Source organism: Chaetomium strumarium (genome assembly GCF_033439665.1).
Source record: "Chaetomium strumarium strain CBS 333.67 chromosome Unknown B0T15scaffold_6, whole genome shotgun sequence".
Taxonomy (NCBI): Eukaryota; Fungi; Ascomycota; class Sordariomycetes; order Sordariales; family Chaetomiaceae; genus Chaetomium; species Chaetomium strumarium.
In genome coordinates this window covers 1371447-1391060 of record NW_026944434.1, presented here as the reverse complement: position 1 = coordinate 1391060, position 19614 = coordinate 1371447, and the positions used below count along the sequence as shown (strand labels likewise).

Sequence of the window (19614 nt, the reverse complement as noted above, 5' to 3'; positions counted from 1 at the left end):
CTTCCCTACCTCTTGACGCAGATAATCCAGTTCACCTTCCCGACCGGCCACATGAACATCTCGCTCCCACTCTTCACCTCCCACTTCGCGATCTCCTTCTCGCCCCCTTCGGCGCCGCAGGTCCTGAGCAGCGCCTCGACCTCATCTGGAGTCCGCGTCCTCAAACATGACATCCACCCATCGAACACCAGCACAAACGGCAGGATGGGTACCGCATACGTGAAGAACAGCGCTAGCGGCGCCCTCCAAAGCCACGCATAGTACGGCGCCACGATGAGGATCCCGAGTCCGAAGAGACAGCACGCCGTGAATCCAGCGATGCCCCGGTCCTGCAGCTCAAAGATGCTGTTTCCCGTCATCTGATCAGCTCTATCATCTCCTCTCAACTCATACAGGCACTGGTAATAAAAAGTAACTCACCCGAACCCATCGCCGCCACCATCGACTGTATCTCTCAGTATCCGCCTTGCCAGCTCGTCATCAAAGTGGTGGAAGGCAAGGTTGAACAACCGGAAGACCTTCTTCCCTTCGCGTCTATACCCTCCTATCAGATCCCTCGGCACGCGCGCCGCGTCCACGGGGTCCGAGACATAGGAGATATTGGGACTCTTCGCGGCGGCTCGGGTCCAGAGGTCTGTGTGCGGGTGCAGGTCTGTCAGGACGAATTGAATGGGTTCCGCCGCTGCGTCCGACTTCTTGCCGGCGGAGAGGGATTGGTTGAGGTGATGCTCGATGGAGGGGGTGGGGCCGCCGCCTCCCGCACAGAAGTCGATGAAAATGTGGGAGCGGAGGGTGCTACCAAGTTGGGTGGAGAGGAGGTGGGCAACGACTTGCGCCGGCGAGGAGCTTTGCAGGAAGGGCACCTGGGTGGTGGTTAGTATAGCAAGGTGGTCAGCTTGGTAGCTGATCGGGGGCTGTTTGGAAGTTGTACGTGGATCGTCCATGCGGCGGTGAGGCCTGCTTGAAAGTAGCCGCGCAAGAAGCTTGGGACCCTGATTTTGGCTGTTAGGGGGGACTTGTGACTCGGGCGGGATTTGGCAGTCAAGCACTCACCAGGGATAGTCGGCGATCTCAAAGACATGCATACGTGGAATGAGAGGCCCCATTGCTGACTGTAGAACCCCAGCAGGGCGACTGTGAGATGAAAGAAGCCAACGAGTGTCTTTTGGTGCAGTATGAATTGTGGCAAGTCGCCGACTTCAACTGATGGGATCCCAGCTGCGTATCGGGTGTTTCACCTGAGAGGGCAAATGAGCGTTTCAGCTTTCAAAGCATCGCAGTTTCGGTGTCCATGAGTTTCAATAGGTACCTGTTGCAAGGTACTATCAAGCTTCAAGTTGTTCGTCTGCATGGAACTGGTACCCTACCACTGCCTACCTATGACGTTTTGTTCAATTGAGATGATCGGAGGCTCAACCGTCCCGCGGTTAGTGCGTCTTGGCGACCACAGTGGGAAGAACCCCTGTTGGGCGAACCTGATATGCCACAGTGTGTGATAAGACAGCAAATCTGTAATGGGGGAATGGACTGAGGTGCTTTTCGGAATGGAGGTTTGGTAGAGACGGTGCGTCCTTTCCAGGTTTGCTCCTGGCCGGTATCTGTTCCTTCCCAAGACCTTTTGTCCTCAAACCTGTCCAGCTCAGATCGGCAACAACATTGCATGAGACGCAACTAGCGGCTCGCCTAAGGTGCCTTGCATGATCGCCCTGATATGAGCCAGGGGGCTTCATATTCAACGTCAAAACCGCGGCACAACAAACCTTAAAATTCCTTCAGCCTGTTCATACGGAATATCGTGCGCGGCCTCCTCGGTGTATCGCGGTGAGTAGGCGACATGGGTCTCGTCGTCGACTATAGGAATTACATTCTGGGTGTTGTTGTCATCTCGATTCTCATTCGAGCCCTACTTCGACCGGGGAAGAGCATCAAGCGGAACGGAGAGCCGCTAAGGTGGGAGATCCCATGGGATTCTCAAGCCTGGTGTAGATCATTGCTTAACAGCGGCCAGGCACCCCCCGAACACGCTACCCGTGGTCGGCAATGGCCTCAAGTTTCTGCAACCCCGCTGGAAGCTGCTGGGCTGGTTCAACAGATGCCAGCGATTATTCGGCTACGAAACCGTCGTCCTGAGCGTGCCGACCCTCCCGCCAGGGGTGCTCATCCACAGCCCAAGGAACATCGAGTTCGTCTTCAGGAACGAAGGCCTGTTCACCAAGGGCGAGTTTGTGAAGAGGCGATCATGGGACCTGTTCGGTAAGGTCCACTCCTGGCAGGGCTCCTTCCTGCTGCTAACCTTGCATGTAGGGAATGGCATCATCAACGCCGACGGGGACTTTTGGAAGCTGCAGCGGAAGGCTGGCGCGGCCTTCCTCAATACAGCAAACCTTCGCGTTCTTACTGAAGTGGCGCTCCCTCAGTACCTGTCCGAGAGCATCGCGGACATCGAGTCGTCCATTAGTTCCGGCATCGTTGACCTTCAGCATGTTTTTCACGAAATCACCACGAAGCTCATGGGCCAGATGGCATATAACGTAAGTCAGCACGCTCACAACAGAATGGAGAATACGTATGCTCAACGCACACAGATGGAGATGCACGCCGACGATGAGTTCTCCCGGTCGTTCGACTTCGCCTCCGGAGCCACGGCCGAACGCTTCCAAAACCCTCTGTGGCTAGTCACCGAACTAGTCACTGGCTCCAGATTTCGCAGGTCCGTGAAGGTCGTCAAGGATTTCGGCAGACGCATTGTATCAAACGCTATCCATAACCGAACCGAGCAGAAGCATCAAGAAGACGGCAACGCGGCCGATGATGACAGCAAATTGGACCAGATTTCGGGCACCCTAATTCAATCTCTCCTCGACGCAATTGGCAACGAAGAAATGGTCGCCGATGCCGCGCTAACCTACCTCTCCGCGGGCCGTGACACAACGGGCCAAGCCCTAACATGGACTTTCTACCTCCTGCTACAGCACCCCTCCGTAGTCAGCAAAATCCTCCACGAAATCCGATCCCTCCTCGCCCAACAACAACAACAACAACAACAACAACAACAACAAAAAGAAGAAGAAGCCCCCCTAGGATCGGGACCCTCAAACCTCAAACCAGCGCTCTTCACCCCGGCCTCCGTCCCCTATGCAATGGCCGTCTTCTACGAAACCCTGCGCCTGTACCCACCCATCCCCTTTGAAATCCGCCAGTGCCAGGCCGACACCACCCTCCCTGACGGCACCTTCCTACCCAGGCACTCGGTCCTCGTCTGGTGTCTGTGGGCCATGCAGCGGTCACGTCTCACGTGGGGCGAAGACGCGGACGAGTTTCGACCGGAGCGCTTCCTGGACGACGAGGGCAAGCTCGTGAACCGGAGCTCGACCGAGTTCCCTGTGTTTTACGGCGGCGCCCGGGCGTGCCTGGGCAAGAAGATGGCCGAGGCGATCGCGGCGCAGGTCATTCCGAGCATAGCGTGGCTGTTTGAGTTTGAAGCGGCGTTTACTGGGGAGAGGGCCAGCAAGACGAGTTTGACGTTGCCGATGGAGGGAGGATTGCCAGTCCGGGTGAGGAGGAGGATGAACGGCGGGAGTATAGATGGCGATTGCATTTGATTACCTAGCAGTACGGCGTTGATGAGATTGAGGTGTATAGAATGGTAGGATCTAGTGGTGAGTTATTGATAGCACGTATTACACCTAGAAAAGACACATGGTCCGTAATTCTTCTTCGTGTGGACCTGTGCCGCAAGTTTGGGTACAGCAAGCTGCAATCTAGTCCCTGTGTCAACAACCTCACTGTTGGCCAATAGCCTACCAATCTATGCACAGTAGACACGCAGCTGCTTCTGCTAGGACATAATTCGATTCAAATGGAGGTTGTTCCCACACTTGCAACATGTTCCCTCGCCGTGCAAGCGCCAAGGGCCCTTCTGCACCCTGAAAAGTGCAGACATTGTCTCAATAGGTAGTGACGCTTGAAACGGATCAACTGAGAAAACCCGAATGATTTCAGCCTCACTTTTCAGTCAGACTAAAAGAATGGCCGAAATGGCCCGGATATGTGTGTAGGGTAGTTGTCGGTAGCTGTTCACGTTGGATAGCACGGCAAAGTTCTGATCAGTTCCAGTTTGAATTTAGTTTGTCGATGTGCTCAATTACTACCAAGTGCTGCGAGGAGCCATTCTACGGGACATCAAGCCGCTTCTTCTGCAGCTACGTGCAACATAGGCCGACCAGCTCACGAAGTGGTCAAGTCATGAAACGTAGGATCTAATTAGAGGCAGAAACAATTACCACCTCAGACTGAGCAGGTTTATGCAAGGTGTTGCGGCAAGAGCCGGGCCGTATGTAGGACGGAATTAAAACCAAGCTTTTGGCAGAATCAGTTCGTGTCTCACGAGGTCGACTTCCTTCTCGGCAGAGGCCGCATTGGGTGGCACTTAACGGTCATCAGGAAGAATTCGCGATCGACAGGAATCAGACAACGTACAAAATCGGCAGCTCTCGGGCGAAAGAGGTCTCTTGCACAACATACTCGAGCCACGCCTTGCCAAGATATCGTGTACCTGGAACACCTTTCATCCCGATCTGTGTTACCGGTATGGCCGATGAGCCGTGCTGCGGATGTCGTGGTCCGTGTGAAGAAGTGTTTCATTTGAATTGTCGCACAAGCTGTTTGTGACCCGCGCGGTAACAACTCGACGGATCCGGACAAGACACGGGTATGCCAAACGGGAAGGAAAAGAGGAAAGCCGGGAAGGCAGACAAGATAACGGAGGAGCACCGCAATTGAACGCCTTGCATTGGGCATGAGCGTGAGTGAGTCCGTCTACTACTTACTGCATGATCAACGAGCAACTTTCGAAGGCTCGAGTCAAGTAAAGACAGCCAAAACTAACTAGGTAATCAAACAATTTTCTCCTATCGTATATAACCGTAGTGATCGCATTGGATGGAGACATGAGAGTGCTCGGTAGTCTCGCTGGAGTCTGGACTCGGAAGGGATTCTTGGCTACCCACCCCAAGTGCGGCCCGCTCCCGTTCGCTGTGTGTACGTACCTCCATCGAAACAACCGGAGGGAAAGTACTGGTTTACGTGGAATGAATGCCAGTCAGTATCCCCGGAAGACTATCGACCACATGAGCTCAAGCGTATCCGGCGAAGTTCCGGTGATCAAGTGGGGTTGTCTCGGATGTAGGACAACTTCTGCAGTAAATGGTGACTGTTGGTGTCTTCTATGGGCATTGCTCAATCCATTTTATCATGTACACACGCGTTACAGTTGTGATATGGTTCGCCTTGCCCGGCGCCGTCACTGTGCTCTCCCCGTCTCGGGTGAGTTTTCTCCCGAAGCCGAGTGACCACCGAAACTGGAGGCCTCCACGACGAGAAACGCCAACATTGCACCGCCGAAGGCTTCGCGAAGTTGCGGTCGGCCATGATCGGGTACGGCGTGAGGCCTTGAGGGTGCTTACACGTGTAGTCGGCTGCCAAGGCATTCCGAATCGGCGGATATCGGGGGATCGGCAGAATGCTGCAAAAGCACGGGAAAGGGCCCGGGATGGGGCTGCCGGCTCAACGGGGGAACGTGTTACAGACGCGGGCTGCTGCTGTCAGGGGCAGAAGGGAGAAACCGGAACTACGTCCGATAATTCGACCCGGGTGTGTGCGTGGTCCGAAACAAGAGGTGGCTGTGGATGTGTTTCTGGAACCAGACCCTTGGCAGCTTCCAAATTCTGCTTCTTGCACAAGAAGCACGCTGTGATTACGCTAGGATGCTGCAGACGTGCAGCTTGGCGAATACTCAGGTCCAATCCGCAGATAAGCCGTAGCTTCTGAGGCTGCCTGTATCTTCAACCTGGTCAGGAGATGCCATAGAGTTTTTTTTTGGCCTGTTGATCCTTCCAATATTCTATGCAAACAGACAGACGAATTCAGCTTCTATTACTACCAGCACTCCATGCTTCAAGTTGGCTTTACCGCCGTTTGCGTCCTCGTGACACTGCTGGACTCAAGGGTTAAGTGGACAGTGCTCGAATTGCCGTTTTCAACGTTGCCAGCCAATCATTCTACACGGATTCCCGGCAATCACATGCGGAGGAACAGCCCCAGTCCGACCAGCTCGTTGCTGCTGAGTTACGTAAGGGCCAGACCGAGCAGGCCCAGCACCCGCCGAGCTGATGTCACAAGCCCTGGCAACAGGCACGGCTTCTCCCGGAACATGTTTGCGTTGGAAGTAGGTAGCTTTTCGGTTCAACCGAAATCTCTTTCTAACCGCATCATACACGTACACTATCACACATTAATGCAACCTGGACCGAATGCACTTATTCTCAGGGGTCGGGCAATATCGGAGCCGCTCCTGATGCACGACGATTAGATCGTTTGTTGGCCCGCTGGCCTATGACGGAATACGTTCGGCAACAAAAGTGGCAGTCCCTGGCCCGGGTGGGGTCCCGGTGAAAGGGGCTCTTCCGTGAGATTCGTCGATTTCCAGCCGTAACCGTTGCCACTGCAACGCCTTCATCGGGAGTTCGAGCAGTAAATCGCCTGGTTTTAGTGTACACTACCTACCTGTCCGTTTCTCGCCGAGGTGTCTTTTATTAGGCCTCCGTTTCCATTGTAGCTCCTGGGTGCGCACTGGCCATCGCTTGGCTTTGGGCCTCAATTTTACTGGCGATTAGCGGCGATCACAGGCTTGTCATCCGTCACCCGCCCAGAGGAGTTTTCTGTGATGCGGGGTTAGGTAAACTTCACCCTTCGAGAACAGATCAGATCCGGGAGACGGGGGCTGCCAAGGGCTGGGCAACTCCAAGTTCCCGGGCTGCATACCGATGGCTGACAATTGGAGTCACCGGGCCGTGGCCAGTCACCTTGCCGCGCCCTTGGAACATTGCAGCAGCAAGTCGACAGGGCTAGAGTCCAATTGGAGCCCTAGCTTGAGCCCCTTCAACGTCGATTCAGCACACCTGACTGCAACAGATTTCAAGGCGGCGCATGCTCAAAAGTCGCCCGCAACTTTGGCAATTCCTGGCCCCGTGCCGTAATCCATAAGGTAATTCGCAGTCGTTCAAGGAAGTCATGTGCCATGCTAGTCCAATGGTGCTCAGCCGCTGCCGGTCTCGTTTTGGGAACGTCTTCGAGCTAGATCCACTTCCGATTTGGGAGGATGAAACCAACAATCTGAGCTCCTGTCCTCTTTTCCCGGGCGGCCCATGTGACCAAAGGAAAAGAGTGAAGATTGCTTTTAGGTCAATATGGCGGGGCGTCGGTTCAAGTTCACTCCAGTCAGGACTTGAACGTTTGCTTTGAAACGGAAAAGAGCACTAACGGTAACTACTAGTACAGGCGCACCTGACGAGGAATGTATTATTACCCTTGTGAGCTCCGCTTAGATTAACGTTGGTCAGAAGATGACGGCGATTAGGCCCCCGATGGTTGCATCGTCATAAAATACAAGAACAGTACATACTGTGATAGAGTAGCCGCGTTGCACCAGGACATCCAATTCAAACCCCTGATAATTGATATTGTTGTCCTGCTAGGCTCCCGTATGGATCAACACATCGTAGCTGCTTCCCGAGCCTTGACAGGGGTCCGATTGAGGCGCTCCGGAAACAATTCGTGGTCCAGCGGCGCCAATCACCGCGGACCCGATCCGTCATCTACCACTTTCCGGTTGGATCCCGGCTTGAGGCATGTCGGTCACCAACGAAGAATGCTGTCACCACTCCCCATTGGACATTTGTGCGCCCGGGACCCCACGTCTTTATATACTCCCACTCCTCTACCTCGGGTCCGGCAGGACTCTCCACCTTCATTATCAATATCTTCCGACTCTCAGCCACATCCCTTGGCTTCCCCAGGAGAAAGTGGACTGCTTCAAACCCACATTGCCGAACTGGAGTCAACTCCCGCAATCCCTGCCACCCGACCTTGAGCTGAGCAGAAAGCACTTAAGAACCATGAAGGACCCCGTCGCTAGAACTGCTTCTCCCTACACTGATCCCTCAGTTAAGGGCCCCCGCAGCAAGCTTCAAGCATCTGGACGCTCCCTAGCCGCCAACAGTAAGCTGTCCCGCAAGCCATCTGCCGACAACGTTGGCTCCTGGCATTCTTCTTGCTGACGCAGGCTCCGCCCATGCAGTGCTCGTCAACTCCGTCAACAAGACCGGCCTCCATCCCGGGGGTGTCGTGTTAGTGCCATCCTCGCTCTCCCATCATAAAACGCCGGGGGCCGGCCTAGCTAACAGAAGTTGATGCAGCCCGCACCATGAACACACCGAGCTAGGTACGCGCTGGCCGATCAGTCTCGACCTCTGAGGACCTCGCAGTTTGGGTAACCCGGCTGTTCTAACCCCATGATACAGAGGAGGAGCTCCACGAGAAGGCCCATATCGACTATGACAGAGTCGCTATTGTGAGTGCTCTTGGCTCGACTTTAGCACTGAATGAAGCTTACCCAACCCCCCTTGCCAGATTCCCAACCCTTCGGTCCCTGCCCTCTACGAAGATGCCTTGGTGTACGAGACTGGCACGGCCATCACATCTAGCGGTGCGCTGAGCGCATATTCCGGCAAGAAGACCGGTAGATCACCGTCAGACAAACGCATTGTCAAGGAACCGACATCAGAAAACGACATTTGGTATGTTCCAAGCGTGCCCTCCCCTATCTTCAATGGCTACCCACCGGTAGCAGTCGCCGGTGTTATGGACAGAATGTTAACCATATCGTTTCCAATAGGTGGGGACCCGTCAATAAGCCCATGGCCCCTGAAGTAAGGCGCATCTCTATTCTTGCAATCTTCTCCCCGTTGCACCTGCATCTATCAGCGCTATTCTGGCCGTTTGGCGATTCCGTGCTGCGTCGGCCATGAGCACTGTGAATTAGGTTCTCACGGCCAGCCCCTTCCGGGTGTGCAGCAGTATTCCGGGTCAAATCATGCACGAACGTCATTTTGCTTGGCGGCGTGCGAGTAATGGCAAGCGCGGTAGCCCGGTTGCCACGATGTGTCGCGTGGGCGATGTGCGGCGACATCATGCGTCTGTCGTGCGGCCCTCTGCCGCGGCTTGCCGCCCCCTGTCACTGTCGTCATAGGCTGCATCCCGTCGTCCGGGTCCAGGCCGCCGCCCCACATCCCAGTAGCCGATCTCCCCCGCTCCCCCGCAAAATCCTACATCACGTGAACCCCTGACCGTGACCAACTCTGAGGGCTGAGGACTAACCACACGTGCTTCATACAGGTCTGGAAGATCAACCGGGAGCGTGCAGTCGACTACCTCAACACGAGAAACCGTATCTACGTGGTTGACGGGTATGCGGGCTGGGATGAGAAGTACCGGATCAAAGTGCGCGTCGTCTGCGCGCGCGCCTACCATGCCCTCTTCATGCGCAACATGCTCATTCGGCCGCCGCGCGAGGAGCTGGAACACTTCCACCCCGATTACACAATCTACAATGCCGGCTCTTTCCCCGCTAACCGCTACACCGAAGGCATGACTTCCGGCACCTCGGTCGCCATTAACTTCGCCGAGAAGGAGATGGTCATCCTTGGCACCGAGTATGCTGGCGAGATGAAGAAGGGCATCTTCACAGTTATGTTCTACGAGGGCCCTATCAAGCACAATATCCTGACCCTGCACTCGTCGGCCAATGAGGGCAAGAACGGCGATGTCACTCTCTTCTTCGGCCTCTCGGGCACCGGCAAGACGACACTCTCCGCGGACCCCAACCGCGCGCTGATTGGCGATGACGAGCATTGCTGGAGTGACCGCGGCGTCTTCAACATCGAGGGCGGCTGCTATGCGAAGACGATCGGCCTGTCAGCCGAGAAGGAGCCAGATATCTTCAACGCCATCCGCTTCGGCTCCGTGCTTGAGAACGTCATCTTCGACCAGGACACGCGTGAAGTCGACTACGACGATGCGACTCTGACCGAGAACACGCGGTGCGCGTATCCGATCGAGTACATCAGCAACGCCAAGATCCCGTGTATGTCCAACAACCACCCGTCCAACATCATCCTCCTCACCTGCGACGCTAGGGGCGTCCTCCCGCCCATCTCCAAGCTCAACGGGGCGCAGACCATGTTCCACTTCATCAGCGGCTACACCTCCAAGATGGCCGGCACGGAGGATGGCGTGCTCGAGCCGCAGGCGACCTTCTCGTCATGCTTCGCCCAGCCCTTCCTGGCGCTGCACCCGATGCGCTACGCCAAGATGCTGGCCGACAAGATCCAGGAGCACAATGCCAACGCCTGGCTGCTCAACACGGGCTGGGTCGGCGCCGGCTTCTCCCAGGGCGGCAAGCGCTGCCCGCTCAAGTACACGCGCGCCATCCTCGACGCCATCCACTCGGGCGAGCTTGCAAAGGTCGAGTACGAAAACTACGAGGTCTTCAATCTCCAGGTGCCCAAGTCGTGCCCTGGCGTGCCATCTGAGCTGCTCAACCCCAAGACGGCCTGGACCGCGGGGTCCGACAGCTTCGACCGCGAGGTCAAGAAGCTGGGCGCTCTGTTCTTGGAGAACTTCAAGAAGTACGAGAGCGAGGCGACCGAAGATGTGATTAAGGCTGGTCCGGTTGTTTGAACGGGCCTGCCTTCTCTACCGGTCTCCGTTTCCCCTTTCTTGGATTTCTTGGTATAGACCCTTTTTCGCCAACAGCATTGGGTATGGGCGCTCTGCTTTGTGGTTACATCGATTTTTTTTCCTTATTCGCTTTATCGTTGGATGAAAACACTGGATACGGTTCTTGCGCCCAAGGGTTTTACATGAGTTATCACGTCGCGGCGAGACATCGCACGGTACTGCCGAAGGGTGCGTCGTCGGTCGTTCTGAAACGGATGGAATATATGTTGCTCGTCCCTGCATTACGCAGTCGGCGATGGGCACTGGTTTTACGAGGTTCGGACTGGATTTACCAGTGTCGGACGAATACTGCTAGGAGCAGCGACCTGCTTGATAACGCCAATGAAGAGTGAAAGTTTGGTTCGAGCGTATGTGCAAATTAAATGTGTGCTTTGATGCTGCCGGTGGCCAAGCGCGTTGCATCGGAAGAGGACTTCGGCACGGTCTCAGCGAGTCGTTTGAGCGAGGGCGATAAAGCTGAAAATGCCATCTCGGAGTCTCGGACCGCGTTTCAGCTCTGTCAATAGCGCCATGCATGTGCCGCGGCGCGATGCCACCCACGCCCACACCACCGACAACTTTGCGATTATGGAAGCTATGGAAACTAAATAAATAGAAAGTCCGGACGTGCGGTCTTTTGAGTTTGGCTGTATACTACTACACTAGGCAGCGTCCGACAGCTCTCATCCAGACGCACCCTGCCCCGACTCACTGTTCGGCAACCATGGCGTTGAACTCGGATTCAGACTTTCAAGGCGCTCATGACTTGGACTATCACTATGCACCGCTCACGCAACCCGGCTCCATCCGCCTGCTGCGCCTGTATCCCGCAACTTCCGGCTCGGAAGAGGTCCATTTCACCCTACACCCTGCCCAGCTCAACGACAAACCCGCCTACGAAGCCATATCGTACTGTTGGGGCGACGAGAACGACACGCGGGTCGTGTTTTGCGATCAGAGAGTTCTCCGCGTCACGGTCAGTCTCTACACAGCGCTCAAGCGCCTCCGCCATGCCGACCGAGAGCGCATCCTCTGGGCCGACGCTGTCTGCATCAACCAGAAGGACGATGACGAAAAGGGTCGGCAGGTGCAGCTCATGAGCCACATCTACTCGCAGCCCACCCGCGTCCTGATCTGGCTCGGGGAAGACATGGAAGGGCTGGAGGGCCTGACCGAGTGCCTGAGGGGCGCAAAGGAGGTGTTGCCGCCGGAGTCGCACGATCACGACGTGCTCTTTGAGAACTCGAAGAAGATCCTCTTGGAAGCACGCGTGGGTACATTTTTCCTCTCATAACGCCCCGTGATTGCAGTGAGTGGAGTGAGCTTACCTTACACGACCCGCTCTCCGAGGCTTTGCAGAGACTCCGAGAGGAAAAGAAGCCGAATCTCCTCGACCACAACTGGGAGCCGATGAACAACTTGCTCTGCCGCCCGTGGTTCGGCAGGAGATGGATCATCCAGGAGGTCGTCGTGGCCGATGACACCGTGCCCAGAGTCGCCATCTGCGGCGACCTCGAATTCCCATGGCAAGACCTGGCGAGCGTCGCCTACATCATTGGTTCGTACTGCCTCTATCCGATTATTGCGGGTTTGTCGATGGCCAACTGGAAGTCGCCGCGCATGAGCTCATATCTGCAGCAGAACGGCAGGCCTGTCCTGATGCTCGGCGTTACATATATGGTCTATCTGCGGAAGCACTACCGCGGCCAGGGCAACCTGCTCGACTGTGTTGTCGCCACCTTCCAGTTCCGGTGTGGAAACCCGGCGGATCACCTGTATTCGCTTCTGAGCTTGCCGCGGAAGCCCAGTCGCATATTGCCGGACTGCAGTGCCGGCATCGTGCAGATTTATCTCGACTTCGCCGAAACAACTCTCGTCGGCGAACAGGATCTCAAGCTCCTGAGCCTGGCTCCGCACACCAATGTTGTAGAGGATGTGCGCGAGGATAGGCTCCATCTTCCCTCCTGGGTTCCCGACCTGTCCCGGCAGGGCGAAGTGCAGCCGCTCGTGTCTTATGCAATCCGGCGACAGCCCTTCCACTCCGGAGGCGACAAGAAGCCCCTTCCTATCTTTGTCTCAGAGGACGGTGGCGGAAAACCGCTCCTCCATCTGCGAAGACGCATTGTCGACAGAGTCGAAGAGACGGCTCCGTGCTCCTTCAACCTTCCATTGCCGCGGGCAATCGAGGTCCCCGGGTACGTGCGGGTGTTAGGCCTGTCCTCCCTGTTCAGACTACGCATGATGAGATGGCTCCAGGGATGTCTAGCAGTGGTCGCCAAGGGAATTCGCAACGTTCCGAAGCACGCCAGGGTGACAGACTTGCCCACCCAGTTCAGGCTGCGCACGATGTGGTGGCTGCAAGGAGGCCTGATGGTGGCTATTGGAGCGATCTGCCGGGTCATTGAGCACGCCAGGATAGGCTTGTCCAGCCAGTCCAGACTGCGCATGATAGATTGGCTCAACGAACGGCTGCTGGTGGTCACGAGGAGAGTTTTCTGCGCAACGACACATGCGCTCGGGGCGGAGATGTCGCGGGACATTGCGCAGACGCTCATGTGCGGCATGACGGGGATGCGGGACCCCCTGCCCGAGGAAGTCATTCCCGCAGCAGAGGAGTACATACACTATGTCTTTGACTTTTGGGACCCAAACCTCTTGTTGACAGACGAGAGGAAGGAGCGGCTGCTCACATACGGCGCACTGATTGAGCACTCATTGTTGGGAATTGCGGAATCGCGGTGCTTGTGCCGCACCCAGGGGGACGCCTTGCCCAGGTGAGGAGGGAGGCGAGGGCCGGGGACGTGCTTTGCGTGATCATGGGCGCCGAGGTGCCGTATGTTCTGCGTCCGAGCCCGGAGAAGGAGGGAAGATACACTCTCATCGGAGATGCTTATCTCCATGGGATGATGTAGGGAGACGCGATGGTGGATGAGCGATACGAGACGGTAGATATCGTGATAGAGTGAGAATCGGCTCGCTTGTTTCAGACACATCTGATCAGCCGGATAGATAGCGTATTAAATATCATGGCCCAGAATGAGAGCCCTTGACCCCATAGCTCTGCGGTCACTGTCCGCTATTGCTAACGTCTTCGAGGCAACGCTCCGTCATCGTCATTAATTCTTCGGCGTCAGAACGTCATCGAGTTCCTCTTCCTTCGCTTTCCATTCCCCACCCCCGCGACGGTGAGAGATTCCGCCATTGGAACCACCAATTGACCGATGCGTTCAATCGTCCACTGTCGCCAACGCTCCGAACACTGTGCCACCAATGCTTGTTGAGATACAGCACGTCACGCGGCCTCAGCTCGACCTCTAGCATACCCTCTGGTGGGGCTGCAGACCAGACGGCATCAAAAAACGCCTTCCGCTCAGGCCCTTGCATCATCTCTTCGCCCCTGATGAAAGGGCTGCCCGGGCCACCTAACCCGCGCTTGACCTTTTGGAATAGCATCAACCCTGCCTCGGGCGGCATGAGCCGGATCACCTTGGAGCCGGCGAGCTGACAGAACAGGTTGTGATTGGGGTCACAGTGCCATGGAGTGTATGTCGGTTCAAGGCCGAGCCAGAGGCTACTGCTATAAACGTCGGGCACCGCATTGTCCACCGGGGCGGGATCCGCTGCGGCGAGAAATTCTGGCATGGGGAAGTCGTCCTGGAGTTCTTTTGGCAAGTCTGACAGGGGAAATTGGGTGATGTAGAGATCGGCGAAGCACTCGCGGGCCAAGTGCGCCTTGTTGTACGCCAGGGCCGCGACGAACAGAGCGAACGGCGCGTCAAAGCGAATGAACCGCGTTGTTCCCAACTCGCCATCTCCGGCGAGTCTGGGCCTGTGCGGATCGACGCTGGTTTGCAACTCCAGCAGCACACGCAGGCTTTGGTAGAGCGGATCGCCGGAATCTGTGAGCCACTGCATGAACTTGGCGAGACTGCGCACTGAGGATTCTCGGTCTGTTGTATTTAGACTGTCCAGCACATCGTCACTTGAGCGTAACACCAACTCGAAGGGAACCATATGGTCATTCAACCGCTCTGACAGATAAGGAGACAGGTCCGCGGAGCTCCTCTTATGGTTGGGTATGAACCACTTTTTCGACCCGGGGAAGAAAACCGGTGGTTTGCCATTTGATCTCGGGATGCAATCCCCGTGTATCGAGGGTACATCATCTGGATCAGTCTGTTTGCGGAAGACAACGGCTTTTCCTTGCGAACTAACGCAGACTTTGCGGAACGTCACCACATCGACCGGGGATTCGAACTCCTGGATTTTACACTCGGATTTGGGAGCGTTGGCAGACAAATACCGCCTTGCCGCGAGACGGAGCTTCGCATAGAAACGTGGTGAAGTGTGAAGCATTGTTGAAAAACGATAGAGCTTCACCAACTGAGTCGATGTATGGGTAATACTTTGCGTAAGAGGCTCCCTTATCTTACACACGCGCGTAAGATGGTAACTAATAGTGCCGCGCGACATCACATGATAGCCTCCCTCTCCATTAAGCCAGGCAAGGGGCTGTGGGGCTGAGCACAGGCCACATACTACCAGCCAAGCCTCCCCACTCAGCAAAACTGAGGGACGTTGGCAGGGGGCTTGACCACAATCAAGATCAGCGAAACACACACGGCGACAGCATCTTGGTTCGACTTGTCGTTTACCGGTTCGCTGGCGCGCAACACCAGTACACATATCATTGCTGCACGCGCGATCATGTTAACATCATAGATCGATTGTTCTGCTGACGCGACGGGAGCAAGCGGACCGCCCATAAAATCCCGGAACCCAGCGCGCCAACACGCCCACCACCGTATCTCAGCTCTTCATTAGCCTTCTTCCCTTCCGCCCAACAGTCCACCCCTAGCCGCGCCTCGCGGCCTCGCCATCATGTCAACGTCGTCTGGGACCCCGGAATCATGGATTTCATCCTTTTGCTCCTTGCTCGGCCATGAATATTTCGCCGAGGTGTCGGAGGAGTTTATCGAGGATGACTTCAACCTTACTGGCCTGCAAAATCAGGTCGCCATGTACAAGGAAGCGCTAGAGGTATTGTTATCTTTAGCTTTGCATCTTGGCAGTCCCCGATGGTACTAACACCCAATCCTCCTGGTGCGCAGATGATCCTCGACGTTGAGCCCGAGGATGACGAAGATGACGAAGACGAGGAGGAGGAAGATGAAGAAGACGTATCGGGAGGGGATGGCCCAGGCGGGCGAGCGCATGGCGAGAGGAGACACCACAGCCGCGTCGCTAGCGACTTATCGGTGATTGAATCGTCCGCGGAGATGCTTTACGGGCTTATTCACCAGCGATTCATCTGCTCGAGGGCGGGCATCCAACAAATGTCGGAGAAGTACGAGTTGGGACACTTCGGCGTCTGCCCGCGGGCAAATTGCAACCAGACCAGAACGCTGCCCGTCGGTCTCTCCGATATACCTGGCGAAGACACGGTCAAGCTGTTCTGCCCCTCCTGCCTAGACGTCTACGTCCCGCCGAACAGCCGCTTCCAGACGGTCGATGGCGCCTTCTTTGGCCGCACGTTTGGCGCGCTCTTCCTCCTTACGTTTCCCGAGTACGACCTGTCCCGGACGGCTGCCGAGACCGCTGCCAACCTTCCCCGGTCGGCCACCGAGCAGGGCATGATTAACGGCATGTATCCTCACAACATCGCACCCGGCCTCGGCCGCTTGAAGATCTACGAGCCCAGGATCTACGGCTTCAAGGTATCCGAGTATGCGCGCTCGGGTCCGCGCATGCAATGGCTGCGCGACAAGCCTGACAACATGGACGTGCTAGATGAAGCCCGCAATTTTGCCGACGAGCATGGTGAGCATGGTGGTGACTCAGACGACGACGACGAGAGCATGAGCATGAACGGTGGGAGACCGACGGCGAGGAGACGTCCGGCTGGGAACGCGAGGCTGAGACAGAGGCAGCGACATAACGGGAGTCCTATGGTTGTCGATGTCAACGGGGCCGAATCGGAGCTTTAGATGGCATTAAGGGGACAATCATAATACCAGCAACTAAGCAATACTGTGACAGCCGTTCCGTCCTCGTGGTGCGAAACGGCAAAATAGGAAACCAGACTCCTTTTCCGCCTGCTTCATCCAGCTTGGCATTGTTGGCGTTCTTGCTTGTTAATCATAGGGTGTTGAAACCGACGAGCACGCAGAGTAGCTTTCTATCTATAACGTGAAACCCTACATAGGGTTATAGTGGTGCCGTGAAAGCCTAGAAAGAAAGTATCCCGCGTTCCCTCTAAATATTTCAAGGTTACGCGTTGCTCTTTTTACTGATTTCTACCGACAAATTCTGTGCTACCCTCCTGAACTCTATAATATATAATCCTTTTTTTTTCTTAATCCAAACTCGGTGCGTGTTTCTTCCTCTCAACACCAAAAAGCCACGCCGACTCAGTCTTCACAGCGCAGCCGTCCATACCATAGTTCACATCAGGTAGTCTCCAGCGCGAGACTATATCATTTCAAGTTACCCTTTCTCGAGCTCTCAGAGAGATAAGTTGCTAGTAGTAGCTATCCCGAACGTAGAATCAGAGGTTGCCTAACTACTTTCGCAGTTGGGTTTTTATATTATATCGGTTAACCGTTATAATTAACTCTGACAAAGCCGACGGGTTCGGTGTGACGAAACCTCGGCAGTCCTGCCTCTGAAAGGGTTCGCCGGTCGAAGGTAGTCTGGTCGGGCTATAGGTCTCGGTGGAGCCAAAAGGTTCATAACGCTGCAATCCGCAATGTCTGCACAGTAGAGTAAAGGCTACTGCTTGAATTGCTCACTGAGGAAGCTAGCTATCTAAATGAGTAATAGAATAGTGGGTTTATATATAACTTCCTCCCTAAGGTACCTTCGTACCTGGATCCCTAGAACATTTGGAACAATTGTCGTTCCCATTGTTCCATCTAGAACAATGCTCCTTGGCGTTGTTCCTTGGGAACAATTGCTCTTGGCATTATTCCCAATCTTCCCACTTATCATTGGTCCTTCCCGGTCCATAATGATTGGATACGGGCGCTGCCCGCTGACTATGCAGGTCGGCCCCCACTGGCCTCTGCAGGTTAATTCATGACAAATCCCTAGGGGTTTAACATAATATAGCTATAGTCTCTTACAACTAGCCGTGGCCGTTTCTAGTTAGCAAACCCCCGGGGGGCGGACTCTCTAGCGACCTTCGGCCGTTACTAACTTAGGACTGGGACCGGGACTATAGGATGGTTTGGAGCTCCTATATGCTGACACCTAGCATAGTACGTCCCTATATGCCCGTGGCAATACGGCGGGGCCGCTTCGTGGCTCTCGACCCCTAGACGTTAATGGATACTAAATAACGGCGTCACCATCCTGGCGCCGCAGATGCCCGCCGGCTACTGCACCTGCCTGTACGAGCTCAACCTCTTCACGCGCCTGATTAGCGGCATAGTAGTGGGTCCCTGTCAGATTCACGGTTCCTTGGGCTGTTCAAGGTACAGGTACCCGAACCCTTGCCGGTGGCACATATTTCTCGGGAATTTCCAATAGTTAAGACCAAGGAGACTGCATCTCGATCAGTATCCAAGAATCTCGGTTTCTGATCAATCGGAGAGTTTCACAGACGGGTTGCAGGATCTGAAAAAGCCAAGAAGTGCTGTATAACTCTAATTTTAATGATTGAAGCGTATCAGTAGAGGTTGAGGTCGGAATTTGTGTAGCTCTCTTCGGACCCGACCGAGCTTGGATTTATCGCCGAGTTCAATTGTTTGCCAAGTTGCTCCTTCCGTTTCAGGAGTCGTGCATCCATCACTCACCTCCATCCACCACCGAGCTTCGATGTTATTGTTGCAGTAGATCACCAACAGCAGTTTACAGTCAAAGACCACAAACAGTTGGCGACCGTGGCTAGAAGACGAGATGATATCTCATTGACTATTATTCCTTAAGTATATTTTCTGGCTCCCATCTTCGCTGCGTTCGCTGCTTTTTGTAACTTAACAGGTTGTGGTGTAAGCTTGCATCTTCTTCAGAAGTCGTGGTGGAGTCTTGTTCGTAGTTCTCCACTCTCACTTCGGATCTGAGCGGCCGAGATTTTTCTCTTAACCTCCTCGACAAACGCGGCTCTTACCCGCGATGTCTCAAGGTATCTGCAAGACATGTCTGACATTCGTATTGTTACACTGCCTTTGGTAGCGGGAAACTTTCGTATGATGTGCACGATTGCGGGACGATAGAAAGCGCTTTCTCGACCATGCCGCGCCCCGCCGCCCCCATGCAGCTTCCGCCCCCGGATGCCGTTGCATCGACCGGATGGCCGAAATATCATCCGCGAAAGCGCCCAATCAGCCACCCCGGGCCGCCCCTCCCCACAATTGCCGGATGAGTCGACACCGCGCCATGTTTTTTCCTGGGTCTCGCTCCCGCCCATCTCCACGAGTCCACCCGCACCTTTCTTCTCGCCTTACGCCCTTTCACATCTGCCGCAGACGGCAGCTCCCAACTCCATGAAGAGGCTGCCCAAGAGCTGCTCATCCGACCATGGCCATTCTGTCCCGACCCAAGATGTCCTGGGTAGCAATTGCCTAATCGGGATGATGTTAACTACTAGTATCAGTTCACGCTTTCAAAATAACTCCACCATCCGAAACAAACGGAATTCCGACGGACACGGAGCCGGAGATTTGGAGTTTGGACAAGGTTGCCAACGTTGGATTGGTAATGATTGGAGATGCCAAGACTTTCGTATAGTCTTTTATCAGGACCCCATTTTCCTCCTTTTTTCTTTCTGTATAAGAAAGTTTCCTGTGGAGGTGCGACCGTCTCTAGGAGTTTGCTCTTCTGTGACGACTCGCGGACTCTGGAGGAGTGTCCTTCCTTGTTGTGCATGCTCCAACAGCGCCTTCTCCAGAGTGCCCTAGTCTAATAACAAAGTGCCGTTGCCACTGTTGTCTTTCTGTCCTTGACCCCCCCCTTACGAGTTGTCGTCTTAGACCTGGACTCCATATTGACTGGCAC

General features: G+C 55.1%; 7 protein-coding genes across 7 annotated transcripts; 4 read left to right on the top strand and 3 right to left on the bottom strand.

Annotated features, from left to right (window-relative positions):
- Nucleotides 1-5: 5 nt before the first annotated feature.
- On the bottom strand, nucleotides 6-1106 carry B0T15DRAFT_401767 (uncharacterized protein; the record flags this gene model as incomplete). Its single annotated transcript, XM_062865128.1, has 4 exons — nucleotides 6-345; nucleotides 421-863; nucleotides 932-992; nucleotides 1054-1106. The coding sequence occupies 4 exons, from the start codon at nucleotides 1104-1106 to the stop codon at nucleotides 6-8; spliced, it is 897 nt and encodes a 298-aa protein (XP_062719010.1).
- A 573-nt stretch (nucleotides 1107-1679) lies between these two features.
- Nucleotides 1680-3744, top strand: B0T15DRAFT_539582 (cytochrome P450). The gene is made up of 4 exons (XM_062869741.1): nucleotides 1680-1950; nucleotides 2009-2253; nucleotides 2305-2531; nucleotides 2586-3744. The coding sequence occupies exons 1-4, from the start codon at nucleotides 1835-1837 to the stop codon at nucleotides 3600-3602; spliced, it is 1605 nt and encodes a 534-aa protein (XP_062719009.1). The 5' UTR covers nucleotides 1680-1834; the 3' UTR covers nucleotides 3603-3744.
- A 298-nt stretch (nucleotides 3745-4042) lies between these two features.
- B0T15DRAFT_539578 (uncharacterized protein) lies at nucleotides 4043-4888 on the bottom strand. Its single transcript, XM_062869740.1, has one exon. The coding sequence runs from the start codon at nucleotides 4798-4800 to the stop codon at nucleotides 4384-4386; it is 417 nt and encodes a 138-aa protein (XP_062719008.1). The 5' UTR covers nucleotides 4801-4888; the 3' UTR covers nucleotides 4043-4383.
- A 3067-nt stretch (nucleotides 4889-7955) lies between these two features.
- B0T15DRAFT_401624 (phosphoenolpyruvate carboxykinase-domain-containing protein) lies at nucleotides 7956-10578 on the top strand (the record flags this gene model as incomplete). Its single annotated transcript, XM_062865121.1, has 7 exons — nucleotides 7956-8058; nucleotides 8123-8186; nucleotides 8256-8281; nucleotides 8361-8410; nucleotides 8470-8636; nucleotides 8735-8768; nucleotides 9235-10578. 7 exons carry the CDS (start codon nucleotides 7956-7958, stop codon nucleotides 10576-10578), a joined length of 1788 nt encoding a protein of 595 aa, XP_062719007.1.
- A 763-nt stretch (nucleotides 10579-11341) lies between these two features.
- B0T15DRAFT_486713 (heterokaryon incompatibility protein-domain-containing protein) lies at nucleotides 11342-13529 on the top strand (the record flags this gene model as incomplete). Its single annotated transcript, XM_062866379.1, has 4 exons — nucleotides 11342-11887; nucleotides 11968-12888; nucleotides 13144-13361; nucleotides 13397-13529. The coding sequence occupies 4 exons, from the start codon at nucleotides 11342-11344 to the stop codon at nucleotides 13527-13529; spliced, it is 1818 nt and encodes a 605-aa protein (XP_062719006.1).
- A 256-nt stretch (nucleotides 13530-13785) lies between these two features.
- Nucleotides 13786-14733, bottom strand: B0T15DRAFT_365181 (uncharacterized protein; the record flags this gene model as incomplete). The annotated part of the gene is made up of 2 exons (XM_062864169.1): nucleotides 13786-14440; nucleotides 14612-14733. Coding segments are annotated over 2 exons (777 nt in total), but the record flags the coding sequence as incomplete, so codon positions are not given.
- Nucleotides 14734-15136: 403 nt separating this feature from the next.
- Nucleotides 15137-16887, top strand: B0T15DRAFT_438588 (casein kinase II regulatory subunit-domain-containing protein). The gene is made up of 2 exons (XM_062865872.1): nucleotides 15137-15657; nucleotides 15729-16887. The coding sequence occupies exons 1-2, from the start codon at nucleotides 15499-15501 to the stop codon at nucleotides 16602-16604; spliced, it is 1035 nt and encodes a 344-aa protein (XP_062719004.1). The 5' UTR covers nucleotides 15137-15498; the 3' UTR covers nucleotides 16605-16887.
- Nucleotides 16888-19614: the final 2727 nt, after the last annotated feature.